General features: G+C 50.2%; 1 protein-coding gene across 2 annotated transcripts in view; it reads left to right on the forward strand.

Moving 5' to 3' along the window:
- The first annotated feature begins 1,436 nt into the window (after positions 1-1,436).
- Positions 1,437-14,870, forward strand: part of Rph3a (rabphilin 3A) — a 53,654-nt gene continuing 40,220 nt past the window's right edge. The window contains exons 1-2 of one of the 2 annotated variants that reach the window (XM_077105314.1): positions 1,437-1,507; positions 7,649-7,660. In XM_077105314.1, the coding sequence (XP_076961429.1) occupies positions 1,437-1,507; positions 7,649-7,660 (83 nt within the window). The remainder of the gene's footprint in view (positions 1,508-7,648; positions 7,661-14,870) is intronic. The other variant, XM_077105315.1, reaches the window with a different exon arrangement.

The raw sequence follows: 14,870 nt of genomic DNA on the forward strand, positions 1-14,870 counted from the left end.
TTGGGGGAAAGAGAAGGACATGGGGAACACTGTCTTAAATGGCCAGCTTATGGCTTCTGCAGACGTGTACACCCAGTTCATGACCACCGAGACCAGGAAATGGAATATTTTTACCCCACAGAGGCCCCCCCATGTCCCCTCCCAATTGATAATCTCCCCAGAGTTAGTGAGCCATTTGCTCTATCTTCTTAACTTTCAGGGAAATACTATCAAATAGTGTGTTTGCTTTCAGCCTCACTTCTTGCACTAAACCTGATGTCCTCCTGATCCATCTACGGTTTTTTTTTTTTTTTTTTGGAGCGGGGGATGGGGGGGTAACCAGGGATTGAACTCAGGAGCACTGGACCACTGAGCCCCATCCCCAGCCCTATTTTGTATTTTATTTAGAGACAGGGTCTCACTAAGTGCTTCATGCCTTACTTTTGCAGAGGCTGCCTTTGAACTCATGATCCTCCTGCCTCAGCCTCCCAAGCCGCTGGGATTATAGGCGTTTGCCACCAGGGGTTTCAAGGCTACCAGGAATTTGTGTGTTAGCACTGACCAGAATTCCACAATATGATGGAACCACCCTCGATCTCTCTGCTCTTCTGCAGTGGACACTTGGGTTGATTCCAATTTTTAGCTATTCCCCACCCACCCAATTTTTTTTTTCTGTGAGTACTCTCTACTTGTCTTAGAATACAAGCACTGTTTTTCTTGGATACATACCTGAGCACGATTCTTGGTCACAGGGTAGACATTAATAGACATTAATAGACATGGCCAAAGCATTTTCCAAAGTAATGTACCATTTTCAGCTTTAATGAGGTATAATTCCCATGTCATTCAATTCAGCCATTTAAAGTGGGCCAGCCAGTGGATTCTGGAATATTCACAGTTTCACACCCATCACCACAATCAATGTCAAAACGGTCTCTGGGTCTAGCTGTGGTGGGGCTGTTCTTACAAGCTAGGAGCCAGCTTTCTCAAGACCTCCCTGGCCACTCTGTGAAGCATAAGTGGCCACGGGGCAAGGGCAGGCACAGAGAGTCGGTCTTGGCCAGCTTGCCATTGCTATAACGAAACACCCAGCACATGCTACTTAGGGGGTAAACACAGGCTTATTGGGGCTTAGATTTCTGGAGATTCAAGACGGGAGCCCCATCATTTCGACCTCCATCAAATCCCGAGCATGGGAGGAGCAGACCACTTACACCAGGACCCGGGAAACAGAGGGCCTGTGGGACTAGAGTCCTGTCCTTCTCTTTGAGGGCAGACCCTCAGCAACCTAAGGGCCTCTCACCAGGCTACCTGTGTCGAAGGTCCACAGCGTCCCCAGCAGCGCCCAAGGGTCCCCATCTGGAGAATGGAGATGTGGACAAAGTTCCTTTGTATGACACAGAGTGACAGGGTGACATCCTCTCTGGGTTGTTTTCCAGGAGCACCCGCCGTCCACCATGACGGACACCGTGGTCAGCAACAGCGCCAACCGATGGATGTACCCCAGCGACCGGCCCCTGCAGTCCAAGTAAGTCTCAGGGTTTTCCTGGGAGCGGCTGGTTTGGGGTCAGTGAGGTCCTGTCTACACCCCAAAGAAGGAGGGAATCACGAGAAAAGACATCCCTTTTCCTTCCCGGGGTTGGGGGGAAGGAACCCGGGGGGAGTTTTCCTCCAGAAGTTTCCCTGACGTGGCTGCTTTGCAAGGGTTAAAGGAGCAAGGTTAGAAGACCAAGCTCCAGGCCCCAAATTAGAGGTGGCCCGGGAGAGAGAGACTTGGTCTGGTGACAGACAGAGACTTGGGCCCAGCTCTGGGTCTGGGCCAACTCACCGGGTGACCAGAGGCCACACTCTCCTTCCTTCTGGACCTCGATTTCCTCATTCATCAAATAAGGCAGCCAGGCTAGACGGGAGGTCACCAACGCCCCCTCAGGCCCACTCTGCCTGGCAGTGTCCCAGGAAGGGTTCAAGGAGTCCCCGAGAGAAGGGGGACTCCCCTCGGGATCAGCTGGGCTCTTGGCATACGTGACCGAAAAGAATTGCAGCACACACCCGCCAAAGGCAGAGACAAGGTTCATTTCAGAAGCAGGTCCATAGTCAAGGAGAATGGACGCCATCTCAAGAGCGAGGGGTGCCCTTTGGGGGTTCCTGGCTCTTCTTTTAAAGGGAATGGGCTCAGGGGTGGGTGTGGGAAGGTATCAGCCCAGTGATCTCAAGATGGCGTCTAGTGGTCTGGTCGGCTCCAGGATCCTCAAGCCAACATGGTCCTCATTATCTGATCAGCAGATAGCTCCAAAAAGTCCCTCAAATATAATTGGGGTCCCTCAAGGCATCCTATCACTTTGGGCTTAATTTAAGCATCGGAGCATGGATGGATGGTGCGTAAGTAGGTTTGCACAGGGACTCAGCCGTGGCCACCACACCTGGCTACCTCTGTGTCTTTATGTCCTCTGTGGAGTATTTGGGAGGCATCTTAGGGCCACGTGCAGAGTTTAGATACTAGGAAGAACAGAGGAGAAGTGACTATTTTTGGTGGAAGGAACAAATGTGGTTGTTTCCTAATGACTGCGGCTCACCCAAGTTATGTGGGGAGGATTTTTAGCAGAAATCCTTTCTCACTGGAGAGCAGAGTATCCCTAAACATGGCCATCTGGGTACCCCCTTCACAACTGCTACCTTATCGCTACCACAGGGCTGTCTTTGTCCTCTTTAAATGGACTCACTTGCAAAACATTTTTGTTGAACAAGGTCATTTTGGGTGGCCAGTGGATGTAAGTGAATAACCAGTTCACTACCCACAGCAAAGGGCAAAACCAGGAAGACAAACAATCAAAAGAAACAAGGTTATTAACAGGACATCGGTGGTGCCCTCCTGTCCTCTCAGGAGGCTGAGGCAGGAGGACCCCAAGTTCAAGGTCAGCCTGAGCCATTTAGCTAGATTCTGTCTCAAAATAGAAGTAAAAAGGGCCGGAGATGGAGCTGGTGGTAGAGCGCCCCTGGCTTCAACCCCCGGTACTGCAAAAAGAAAAAAGAAAAGAAAAGAAACAGTGTTATACATTGTTACACAGTGAGTAGCCCCTCCAAGGTTCTGAGCCCTTCCCCACTTTCTCTCAAGGGACTTGGCAAGCCACAGACAGGTATCCAAGACTGATTAGCAACAATCTGAGCGTTTCTCCTGGAGGTGATCATAGGCTGGGAAGAAGATTGAAAAGGGAAGGGTCCCCCCCCCCCTGCCCCATTATTCAACATTGCCCTGAGGTTCACTCTTCCTTCAATGTCTTCTTTGACCTCCAGTCGACACCCTTGCCCATTTCTTGGGCTTATTGTGTTGATCGCGTCGTCCCAATGGTCCTCTCTCCCCACTATTAGTAATTATGATACAAGATTCACGAGGCTTCTCATCTGAATTATCCCACAAGCTTCCACAGACAGCGTTCTCATTATTTCCCATTTCCAAGTATTTTAAGTCTTACGATTTCTTCTTTAACCCAAGAGCAGTCTGCCAGCATACTCAAACTTTCCTGGCTCTTCGGGGATCGTTCATTTATGATCATCGTTATGAATCTCTAATTGCATTATGTTGGAGAACGTGCTTTGCATGAGGCTGACTCTCTGATGCAGGTTAAGATTTGACATCCGAAGGGCTGGGGCTGGGGCTCAGTTGGTAGAGCGTTTGCCTAGCATGTCTGAGGCACCACATAAAAACAAATAAATAAAATAAAGGTATTATGTCTGTCCACAACTAAAAAAAATATTTAAAAAAAAGAGTTTTGACATATGAACTAGAACATGCTCATGGATACGTGAGGGAAATGTGCATTCTCTAAGTACTGCGCGAAGGTCAGTCCTATTGGAATGAGCTCATGGGTTGCTGGCATTTCCCCCTCTGCTGTTGTTCTGTTGGGGGGGGGGGGAAGCTTCTAACACAGTGACTTCGTCCATTTCTCCCTGAGGTTATTGGAGGCTGCCTTTCTTCTACCTGTTATCTTCAAGCCCACCAACCCTCCACTAAACCACCCTATTCCAGTTTTAGAATTTTCATAGTCAACTATTTTACTTCTAAGAATTCTTTCTCATTTTTTTTTAGTATATTCTTAACCACTTTTTGAGTTTCCAGCCCCTTGCTCAGTTTTTAATGTGAATTAAAATTCAATAACTTCTTTTAACAGGCAGGAACTTCACATTCTGTTTCCAATAATTACCTGATCCAGTGGTGCGCTGACCTGTACCACAGGGGTGTCTGAGAGCCGATGTTAAATTTGCAGGGTTTCTGCAACCCTCTTATTAAGCACTGCCATCACAAAAAAAAAATCAAGTTTTGTAAATTTACAATTAAGTTGCATTTTACACAACAGTGACAAATACTCAAAGTCAGTCATTTAATTTTTTTCTTAGTACAGGTTGCTGTTCTCTGTTAGTTATGTCTCTGATTCCCGTGTGGAAGAAATACCATATCGTGTGGTACCTACTGCCCATTTCCTCCCAACCCTGTGTGACCTCCTCTTGGCACTTGAAATCGGTCACAATGGGGCTTTGGCCTGAGAAAATGTCATTGAACATTCACCAATGTACCACTGCCCAAAGTCTGTGACAATCCAACTCTGCCATTTACGGTCCCTGCAGATTTTCATTCATAATGACTTGCTTTTTTTACTTGCTTTTTTTTTTTTTTTTTTTTTTGGTACCAGGGATTCAACTCAGGGCCACTCGACCACTGAGCCACATCCCCAGCCCTATTTTGTATTTTATTTAGAGACAGGGTCTCACTGAGTTGCTTAGTGCCTTGCTTTTGCTGAGGCTGGGTTTGAACTCAGGATCCTCCTGCCTCAGCCTCCCGAGCCACCGGGATGACAGGTGGGTGCTACCATGGCCAGCTGGTTTGCCTCTTTATGTGGGTTATTGTGAGCTCAGTCCTTGAGAATCCTGGGGACCTACCTTGGGGACATTTTTCTTCAGGAAGAATGACACTCGCTTCTGCCAGGAGTCAGAGGTACCTTTGACCCAGGATCATGCTTGCTCCCATTGAGGGTCCTGGCTGGGCACGGGGGTCTCGGATCCCCACCTTGTGGGGAGGTCAGGGTGGCCCTCTAGAACACTGTGCTGCTGTTGGTGTGGGGTCAGCTTCTGGGTTTTCTTTTCCTTTCTGTTCTCAGTTGTCTTGTAAAGCCCTAACTAACGCACCTTCCAGAGCACACCTTCTAAAGTAATGTAAAGTACAGCTTGATAATTTTTAAGCAAAGTGTGTACCCATGAAACTGAGATAATGAACAATCAAGATAATAAATATTTCCATCTGTCCCCAAACAGTCCCTGCCACTTCTGAGTCCCTCCTTTGGGCTCCCCTACCCACTCGCCCATCACCAAGTAGTCATTAATGTCTGTTCTTTAACTATAAATTAGTTTGCCTTTCCTAGAATTTGATACAAATGGAATCATACAATATGTACTTTTGGAGAGAGGGGAGACATAGCTGGCCTCTTTTGCTCAGAGTAATTATTTTGGATCCAACTGTATTTCTTCACATATCAAGAGCTGGTCCCTTTTGCTCGCAGAGTAGTATTCCACTGTGTGAATAGGCCACCTCTGTCCACTGTGAACACTTGCACTGTTCCCAGGTTTGGGCTAGCACAAACGAAACTCTGTGTAGGAAGTGCTTTTCACTTCTCTTGGGGAACTATCTAGGAGTAGAATGTCCCAGCCATTTGGGAAGTATTGATTTAGATTTTCAAGAAATTGCCAAATGGTTTTCTAAATCAGTTGTGCCAGTTTTAAAACCTCCCGCCAGGGATGTATGAGAGTTCCAGCTCTCCTACCATCTCCCCAGCTCTAGGTAGGACCAGACTCTCCAATTTTAACCATTTCAGTGAGTGCACAGTGGCATTTTGTTATGGCTTCTAATTTGCATTTCCCTAACGTCATCTATCTAACCTCTTTGTTGAAGTATCCGTTTAAATCTTTTACCCATTTAAAATATCAAGTTACTAAAAAAAAAAAAAAAAAAAAAATCAGGCTATTTGCTTTCTTGTTGTTAAGTTTTGCACTTTTTAAAACATTTTAGGTAAAAAAATCCTTTATTGGATACACAACTTGCAAATCCTTTCCCCCAGGCGATGACTTAACATTTTCTTTTTCATTCAAGAATATCTTTGGAAGAGAAAAGAAAAATTGTATTTTTATGAAGTCTGTTTTGTTTATTTGTTTTGGAAAGCAGCAAAATCTTAGAAAAGCTTTAGAAAAGCCCCTTACTTTCTAGCAAGTCCCAAGCTGCATCTTAAAAGGTTTGCTTTAATTTGTGTAGCACCTGACTATAGGTTGGGGAAGGATTTTTCCTGTCCACCGCATACTCAGAGCAAAAAAAAATCCCCCTGTCTTCTACCTTTACCTAAAACCTTCTCCAGATCTAAGAGCTTCACTGTTTGGAAGACACTGCTGAACCCTGCTGGTTTCTTTATCAATAGGAAACTTCTAGTCTCCAAAGCCCTCCCGTGATGTCTTCTGGCAGCCAAACTTACTTAGCAGAAAATATTTCATCAGCTAAAAAGTGTGTCTCTGTAAGATAAACAGTAGCCTGGAGCGGGGATGGGGTATTTATTTTATTTAAGAAATGTCAGCTAATTAAAATCCCATCCATCAGAGTTTACTTTAGTGGATATGAAGCCAAACAATTTGCCTTACAATTAAATTAGAATTATTCCAACGGTCTGGATGCAACTTCATTAACGTTCTCCTGGGCTCCCGCGGAATGTCCTGGTATTCTGAATGCCCCCAGCTGCATCTTCTCCAGATATTGAAATTATTTTTCAATAAATGCTAATGGGGGAATTACAGCTGTCGCACATGCTCTCTGGTCTGCTGCAGGGGGGCTGGGCTACTGCAGCCAATTCTCCTTTCTCCAGTAAATGAAGGCATCGAGTCCTCATTAACCGCTGGCTGGCCAAAGACACTTATGGCTTTTGTGATTTTCAGACGTCTTGCTCTTCCCGCATCCTTGAACCTGATTGTGTCTGAAGCCAGCAACGTGGGGTTTGAAAGAAAAAACATAAAAATGAAAATGTGCCTGCTTCTAGCTTGATGGAACCATGGCTTATTCCCCCGTGCTGGGAGTGTGTGGGGAGAGGGTCCCTAAAAGTTGGTGTTTCTAGCTGTGACATCTGGTGGGAGGAGGGAACTCAGAAACACACAGGGTGCCACCTCCCTGTGGTTGTCCATGCAGGAGATGGGGGGTTGCTTTCCTTTCTAGAATGGAAGAAATTGCTTCCCTCAACCAGGAATCTGTGCATTCTGCTGTTCAAGTCTCCTGGCTCTACCTAACGTGTCCCTAACCCCCCAGTGTTTGAAACACTCAAAATCAAGCAGACAGTGATCAGATTGTCACTGAGTGGTTTCTCTACAGTGCCCAAATATTCAAACCTATAAATGATTGTTTCCGTTAATGAGAAAGCAGAACAGATTGGTCCATTTCATCACAGATGTGGGTCTCCCAACCCTACGTAGAAGCCACCCTGAGTTAGATGAGCTGAAATAGGACAGTGACCAAAAAACAAAGGAAGTGGGTCCTCATAATCTGAACTGTGTGGTTGTTGCATCCAGATAGTATTGGTGTTGCTCTCAGATTTCTCACCTAACTTTATTCATTTTTTTTCCTTTCTCTCTTTGCTCTGCCTTCCTTCAGTGATAAAGAACAGTGAGTATTTTTATGACACTTTTGTTTTTCTGCAAATTGAATTTCATCTCTTTTTTCTGATCAAAATGGCTTGCTCCTAAAGAGAGACGTTTCAAGAGGGAACTAGAAAAATCTACATACGTTAAAAAATTTAAGTTCCATGGGGGAGAAAGAAAACAACCATCTCCATAAAAAAATTATGAAATTAAAAAAAAAAAGAACAAACTTGACAAAAGTACAGGTGTTTCTCAGGAGAGACCTCGGTTGATTCCTGTTAGTCATTTGTGGGTTCACAGCAAGTTCATTGAGTTCCTTGATGGGTCTCTGCCCATTTCTGCAGCATTTCGCTGGGAGCGCTGATCTTAGATAAGGAACACGTTGGCTCCCTTAACTGCTGCTGTTAACCACAGTCGACAAGAGACAGAACAGTTTCTGGGATGTACTGTGCTGTACCTTGGGTCCCGTCCCCTCCTCTGAGGTCATCCTAATTTCCCAGCGAAATGCTGTGGCCTGGTCTTTGCACATAACTTTTGTGCTTTCAATTGGATTCATTTCCTAAAGACGCACCATGGACCGGACGTGGGTCTCGCAGATGAACCGCCTGCAATCTGGTCTTAGTTACGTGCACACGTTCAGAAACCATGGGAAGTGACTGTGCCCCTGCCCCGATGGGACACTGGGACTCACGGTCCATGTGGCCTCGGGAACTGCCCCTCACGTCCCCAAGCCCTGACTCTCTGGTCTGCAAAATGCCCTGTGTCCCTCACGGGGTGGTGGCACGATCAAACGACCAGCACAGGAAAGCTTTGTAAACTGTAAAGCACCCAGGAAATTCAGCAAAGGTGTGAATCACACCCTTGCCCGCCCGGGTCTCTATGTGGAGAACCCGGGTCCAGTTTGCTCAGCCTTTTCAACCTCGATGACCATGTTATCAGAACCTTTGAAAGTTTACTTGAAGCCGGTAACACTTCACCAGGTGACCTGGGGAAGGTCCCCCTGCTCTGTGCCTGTCTCCCTCGGTCCCTTGGGAGCTTCTGACACGATGACCCTGTCTGAATCTCCGCGATCCCTGTTGCTGGCTGGCAGGACCTGGCCAGGGCAGATCTGCTTTGTATGGAATTATACATGTATTATTTAGACGCATCAGGGAGAGATACTGAGGCTTTGTTGGATTATAAATATGAGTTTGGGGACTCCAGAGGGTCACAGGGCTCTTAGAAGCTTCCAGAATGCTAAAGGCTAGAAGGTAGAATCTATATCCATCCTCCTCCCCTGCCTCCTTCACCCACTGATCCTTCCCTCTTTCCCTCCCTTCCTTGCTTACTCCCTCCCTTCCTCCTTCCTTCCTTCTTTCCAGAATGTTTATTAAGCACCCACTGTATGCCAAACACTCTGCTAAGCACCAGAGATACAGACAGACATGGGCAAAGTATGGATGGTGTCTAGTGAGGTCTACCAACAAATAAACAGCCAGTCACCAACAAATAACACCCAGCATGTAAGGAGCCCTACTGGTAGGAACACAGGAGTGTCACCAAGCCCAGACTTGGCGTCACAGTGGGAGAACTTTCTGGAAGAAGTGATGTGGGAACTGAGACCAGGTGAAGGGAGAGCACAGCGGGGAGGAGCAGGGAGCCCCTGGTCGGGAGAGGGATCTGCAAAGTCCGAGTGGGAGAGAGAGCCCGGGGTTTGAGGAGAGCTGGCTGGAATTCCACCTGGCAGGGGTCAGGGTGCCTCTGGCATTGAGAGGGCAGAGAGACCACAGCTTCCCTCTGCACCCCTGCCAAAGTGGCTGGGTCCACTTCACCCCCAGGCCTCTCCAGCCCTGGGCCTCTCCAGCCCTGGGCCTCTCCAGCCCTGGGCCTCTCCAGCCCTGGGCCTCTCCAGCCCTGGGCCTCTGGCTGCTTCTCCTTCCCCTGCTTTCCTTCAGGATTCACTACAATCTCTCCCATGGAGCTGAAAAGAGACCTCCCATGGACACCTGCCCACATGGGCATCCTGGGGGAGGGGAGGGGAGAGGAGGAGGAAGGAAAAGGACCTGTTTTCTGCACATCACGCTGTGGGCCATGAACCTGCCCCTCTGGGGAGTGATAATTTTTTCATAGAGACATCTGGCAGATATTTATTATATGCCTATGGTTTGCAAGAAATCAACCATCAAGGTGGAGGCAGGAGGAGGCAGAGGCTGTCCTCTGCAGTTTCAGAGGGGCCTCCACCTGGAGGAGGCTCATTTCCTTTGTTTGGGGGCCTCCGATGCCGGCTTTGGTGGGTGGCAGAGGCAGATGCTCCAGGTAGCAGGGAAGCAGGTCTGGAAGGCTGGGTGCTCCAGTCCCGGCCACACCCTGTCTGCTCCATGACCTTCAGCCAGCCCCTTCCCTCTTGTGAGTGTCAGACACGGGGGACACGAGCAGGTTGGCAGCAGTGATCTTTAGACTCTTGTTAGCAGTGAAATTTTTTTCTTAGAATAATATTTTATTCAAAAGCTAAATGTTTAAGAATGATAAATGTGGAGGTGGATAAAGACTTTAGAGACTGAAAATATTAAAAATATCATGATGAACTTTACACATCTGGAATTTGAAGTAATACTAATGTGTAAAATAAGTGTAGGGAATCCAAAAAGGCTCATGTTCCTTTTCTTCTTCTTCTTCTTCTTCTTCTTCTTCTTCTTCTTCTTCTTCTTCTTCTTTATTTTTGGCCAGAGTGAATGCCGTATCAGCTAGCTATGGCTGCGTAACAAGCAACACACAATTTAAAACCATAATTTTTTTTTAAAAAAAACCTACTGATGGGCTCCTGGTTCCCCCCTCCCCAACTTTTCATAAGAAAAAACAAACAAAAAGTAATGTCACTGACATGAGATACCTATACTGATATATATTTCTGTCACTTAAAGTCAGGCTAGGCTACCTGGAAATCTCACTACCGCCACCTCTTTCTCCCTCCAACATTCCTGCTGGTGCAGCTGGGTGGGGAACTGAACTTAGAGACTTCTGCTGCCAGGGCATAAGGGGAGTCTGCAGATGTCTAAAGAGATTCCTGATCTTCCAACAGCAAACAGGAGTTAATGACCTTGGCCGCACGGTCTGTTTCTTCCATTGGTCTCCCTCCCGCCCAGGGCTGGTGACTCACTCTCCTCCCTGCTCCTCACTATCAAAGCAGCCTACTCATTTATTCAAATCTGGTGTCCACTATCTGTGCAGCCCTGGAGGTAATTTTCCACCAAATTTGTCACCATGGCAAGGATTTCAGACGTACTTATGCCAAAATGTTGGAGAAGAATGACAAGGTGGGAGGGAGAGGAGAAGGAGACACCACTGACCTTTCCGGAGCCTTTGCCTTGCTGCGAGGTCTGCGGTGAACTCGCGGTAGCGTGGTCTAGCTTGGCCTCGCAGGAGTCCTGAGGGGTCACTGGTATCCTTTGACAGATGAGCAAACTCAGGCCCGGGACGCTACGGAGCTTGTGCTTATAGTGACACATCAGGCAGGGGCGGAGCCAGGACGAGACCCCAAAGCCTTGCACCTTTCCCTTAGGCTACGAATCTTCCCAGGAACCCGAGGGATGTGTCTCTGAGGCTGTCATCGAGGGGCTGCCAGGGCTGCTGAGGCTGAGGGCCAGCCCAGCCTTCAACTCTGGACTAGCGGCAGCCCCAGCGCTCGTCTGGAGAGCAAGCCCCACGGCTTCTGGCCCGGCCTGACATCTCAGATGCTCCCAGGGTCCCAGTACACAGTAGGTCTTCGGTTCATTGATCTGAGTCCATTTCTTAGTAAAGAGTTCGGGTGCCGCTGTCCTCCGGGCGCTTGCCACGTGCTAAGGACCTCGTGTACGTTTTCCCACTGAATCCTGCCATGGCCCAAGTCCCTCTTCCCAGACCCGGAGCCAACATGCAGAGCTGTGCAGACCCCTGTGCACACCACCAGGGAGTGACAAACAGGGCCCCAGTCAAGGAGGCCCGGGGGCACACAGTAGGCCCTCTGGGAAGGTCCTGGACTGGGTAGGGTCCTCTGAGCCACCGGTCCCTTTGGCTTCCAGCCCTGGTTTTTAAATCAGGTCCTAACACGGGGCTCCTGGCTTCAGGACATGGAGCTGGCATCCAGAGACCCAGGGCAAGGGAGCCACTGTCTGGTCACAAGGACAGACTCTTGAGGCCCCCATACGACGTTGCTCCCCAGCCCAGGGGTCCCACACAGGCCCATCCTGTTCCCTGAGAGCAGAGGCTTCTGTTTGCAAAGCCGGTCTCCTTTCCCCGTTTGCTTTTGGAATTAAAACCCAAAAATCCACAGGAGGCTTGCGGCTCCCACTGAGGCCAGTCAGGCCATTTCCAAATACTGGATGAGCTGTTTGTCACCGGCCTGTTCTGGAGCAGAAGACGGGGGAGGGTTTGGAGCACTGCCCTGGTCTCCAGGGGACCTTCTGCTGACTGCCGTCTGTGGATGGAAGCAGGTGTTGTGGAAGGGGCCTCGGGGACATCCCTGTCCCTACTGTGTCTTGGAGCTGTGGATCCAGGAACCTCCGCTTCCTGTGCACTCTGACCCGGCGGGCTGTGTGGGGTGGGCTGCGGGATGGGGTGAGGCACTGGCTTCAGGTCTGACTGGTGGCTGGCCGCGCCCATGACTCCTGGGCTGCGTGTGGGTTACTGGGCTGCTCTGTAAAGGCTGGGAATGATGGCGGGGACGGACGGGGGATCCAAAGACCATCGAGGAAGAGAAATGGGGGCGAAAGAAGGAAGGAGAGGGTCAGGTACAGTGTCCACCTCTATGGAAAACCACGGGGGCTGGGGCTGGGGCCGGATTAGGTGTGACCAGGGTTTCCAGGAAGGGTACCTGGTCTCCATCGACAGGAGACACCCTGTCTTGGGGTGTCCCTAGGCCCCTCCCAGATCAACTGCCTGCACTTGCAGAAACGCCAGGCTGAGGGGTGTCCGCACAGGGCATGGACGGTCTCTCCAACAGGACGGTAGGGACTCCACGTGCGAGAGTGAGGCCCCCATCGCAGGGAGCACCCAAGCAAGATGGGGGGACCCTGCCTGGGAGACTGTGGCAGACAGACTTTAAGACAATCCCCAACGACCCCACCTCCTGGTGCCATGGTCCTGTAGAATCCCCTTCCACCTAGTGTGGGCAGGACCTGGGGCTGGCTTCTGACCCATGAGATGCAGCAAAGGGGAGGGGTTATGCATAGGACTCTGCCCAGAAGTCAGGACTAGAGATTCTCCTTGTGGATTGGACAGAGGAAGTGACCCCTTTCCTGGAGAATTGCCCACGAGTAGAGACTGCAGGCAGACTCTAAGATCCAGGGGGACCTGGGGCCCTCTGTCCTGCATTCCCAAGGAATGACCTCTACCAACAGCCCAGGTTTGCATGGAAGCTGATGCTTCCCCTGTTGAGCCTGCCGATGAGAACACAGCAGACCCACACCGTGACTGCTGCCTCGGGAAGGCCCAGCAGAGGACCCAGTGCAGCCCTGCCGACTCCTGACCCAGGGAGCCTGGGAGATCCTAACACTGTTGCTTTAAGCCCCTCGGCTTGGAAGAATCCATTACGCGGGGATAGAAGATAAATACGGACACCACGGAGGGACAGGACTTGGTTCAGCCTGTGTCTGCCCTCCAGGGGCTGGTCTTCCCCTAGGGCAAGCAACCCCAGAGATCAGAGTAGATGCTGCCATGTACTTTGTGACCTAGGAAGCCACCCAGGGTCACTTCCACTGTGCTTAGTGGCTTATGCAGGACCAGCCTGGATTCAATGTGGGAGGGTCATGCCCAGGATTGGGGAGGCGTATGCCAGGAGGCAGGGATCCCCAGGGGCCTGCTGCAGCGGACTCCCATTCTGTTCTTCTTGCCGTCCTTGGTGTGCAGAGCCAACCTCCTCCCTGGGTCCCTCTCGGTCTGGGATCTCCGCAGACCTGAAAGCCAAAGCTTTGGGGGACCTGAAACCTATGTAACTTCGAGGACCGCCTCGGGGTCAAGACAAAAATGTCTTTTTTCAATTTTTCCTAATCCCTTGGCTACTAAGATGTCACGAGAGGCCCATCTCAGGGGCTCGGGAGGAGCCACACAGACCAAGGTCCTGACCTTTTGGTGTCCCCAGGATCATAGGGAATTCCCTTTGCCCCTCCGGGTGCTCTCTGTGGACCGAGGGCCCTCCGTGGCCTCGGCCTCCCTGAGTCACGTGTACAAGGAGATGCTAACGTGCCTTCAGCCACGGGGGCTGGGTCGTCCTCCAAAGCCCCTCCTGTGTGCTCCCTCTCAGATAGCCATCTGCATGCTCCAGACGCTGCGGTGATTCTGAGCCAGACAAGGTCCCGTGGCCTCCCACTCTACGTCATGGTGGGGTGGGGTGGCAGACACCGGCAGCCAGGAAAACATTCAAAAGATACCTTGAGCCAGAGAAGGTGCCGTGGAGAAAGCAAGCCAGGCCGGGGCTGGAGGAGGGCGTCTCTGAGCCTGGCACGAGGAGGAGCCAGACATCCGAGGACCTGGGACAGCCGTGATCCTGGCAGGGACAGGGGCTGAGACCCTGAGGCCAAAACCAGGCTGGGGCTTCAACAGTGAGCAGAGGCTGAGGTGGCTGGAGTGTGTGCCCAGGGGAAGAGGTGGCAGTGGGGATGGAGAGGCGGGACAGGGAAGGACAGGCAAGAAGTCACAGAATAGGGCAGAGGCTGGGCTTCATTTTTCTTAGGTCAACTTCTCCCACGTGGAGACCAACCATCTGAAAGAGCCCGCGGTCAGTCCTGCCATCTGGTGCATTCTGGTGCCGCGCACCTAGTCCTGGGTTTTGTTCTAATTCAATGAGATACCACTGGAGGGGTCTGGGGGGACTGCATTTATGCCCCCCAGAGGCACCTGTGTTTCTTCCAGAACATTCCCTGGCCACAGCGTCTTCTCTCTCACACAAGACTGGCCCCAAACTCTGCCATCTCTGCTCTTGGGAACGGCCCAGCTAAGGGGGAGGAAGTCAGAAGCAGGGAAGAGGGAGGCGGGATTTTCATTTCCAACTCTGAGTGTCAAAGGCAATTTCTTGCGGACACGTGATGGGAGCAGGGAGAGTCATCGAAACTGGTGGCTAATGGATGCTGGCTCCTGAGGTTTGGGAGGTACTGATTTTTTCCCTCATGGGGAAAAGAACTTCCAGGGGTGTTCATCCCTGCGTTCTAACTGGGTGCTGCTCCTCAGCACCCTGGGTGGGTCCCATGGTGTGAGGGGAGAGGACATGATTTTGCCACAGGCCA

This window comes from Callospermophilus lateralis, chromosome 1 (genome assembly GCF_048772815.1).
Source record: "Callospermophilus lateralis isolate mCalLat2 chromosome 1, mCalLat2.hap1, whole genome shotgun sequence".
NCBI classification, from domain to species: domain Eukaryota; kingdom Metazoa; phylum Chordata; class Mammalia; order Rodentia; family Sciuridae; genus Callospermophilus; species Callospermophilus lateralis.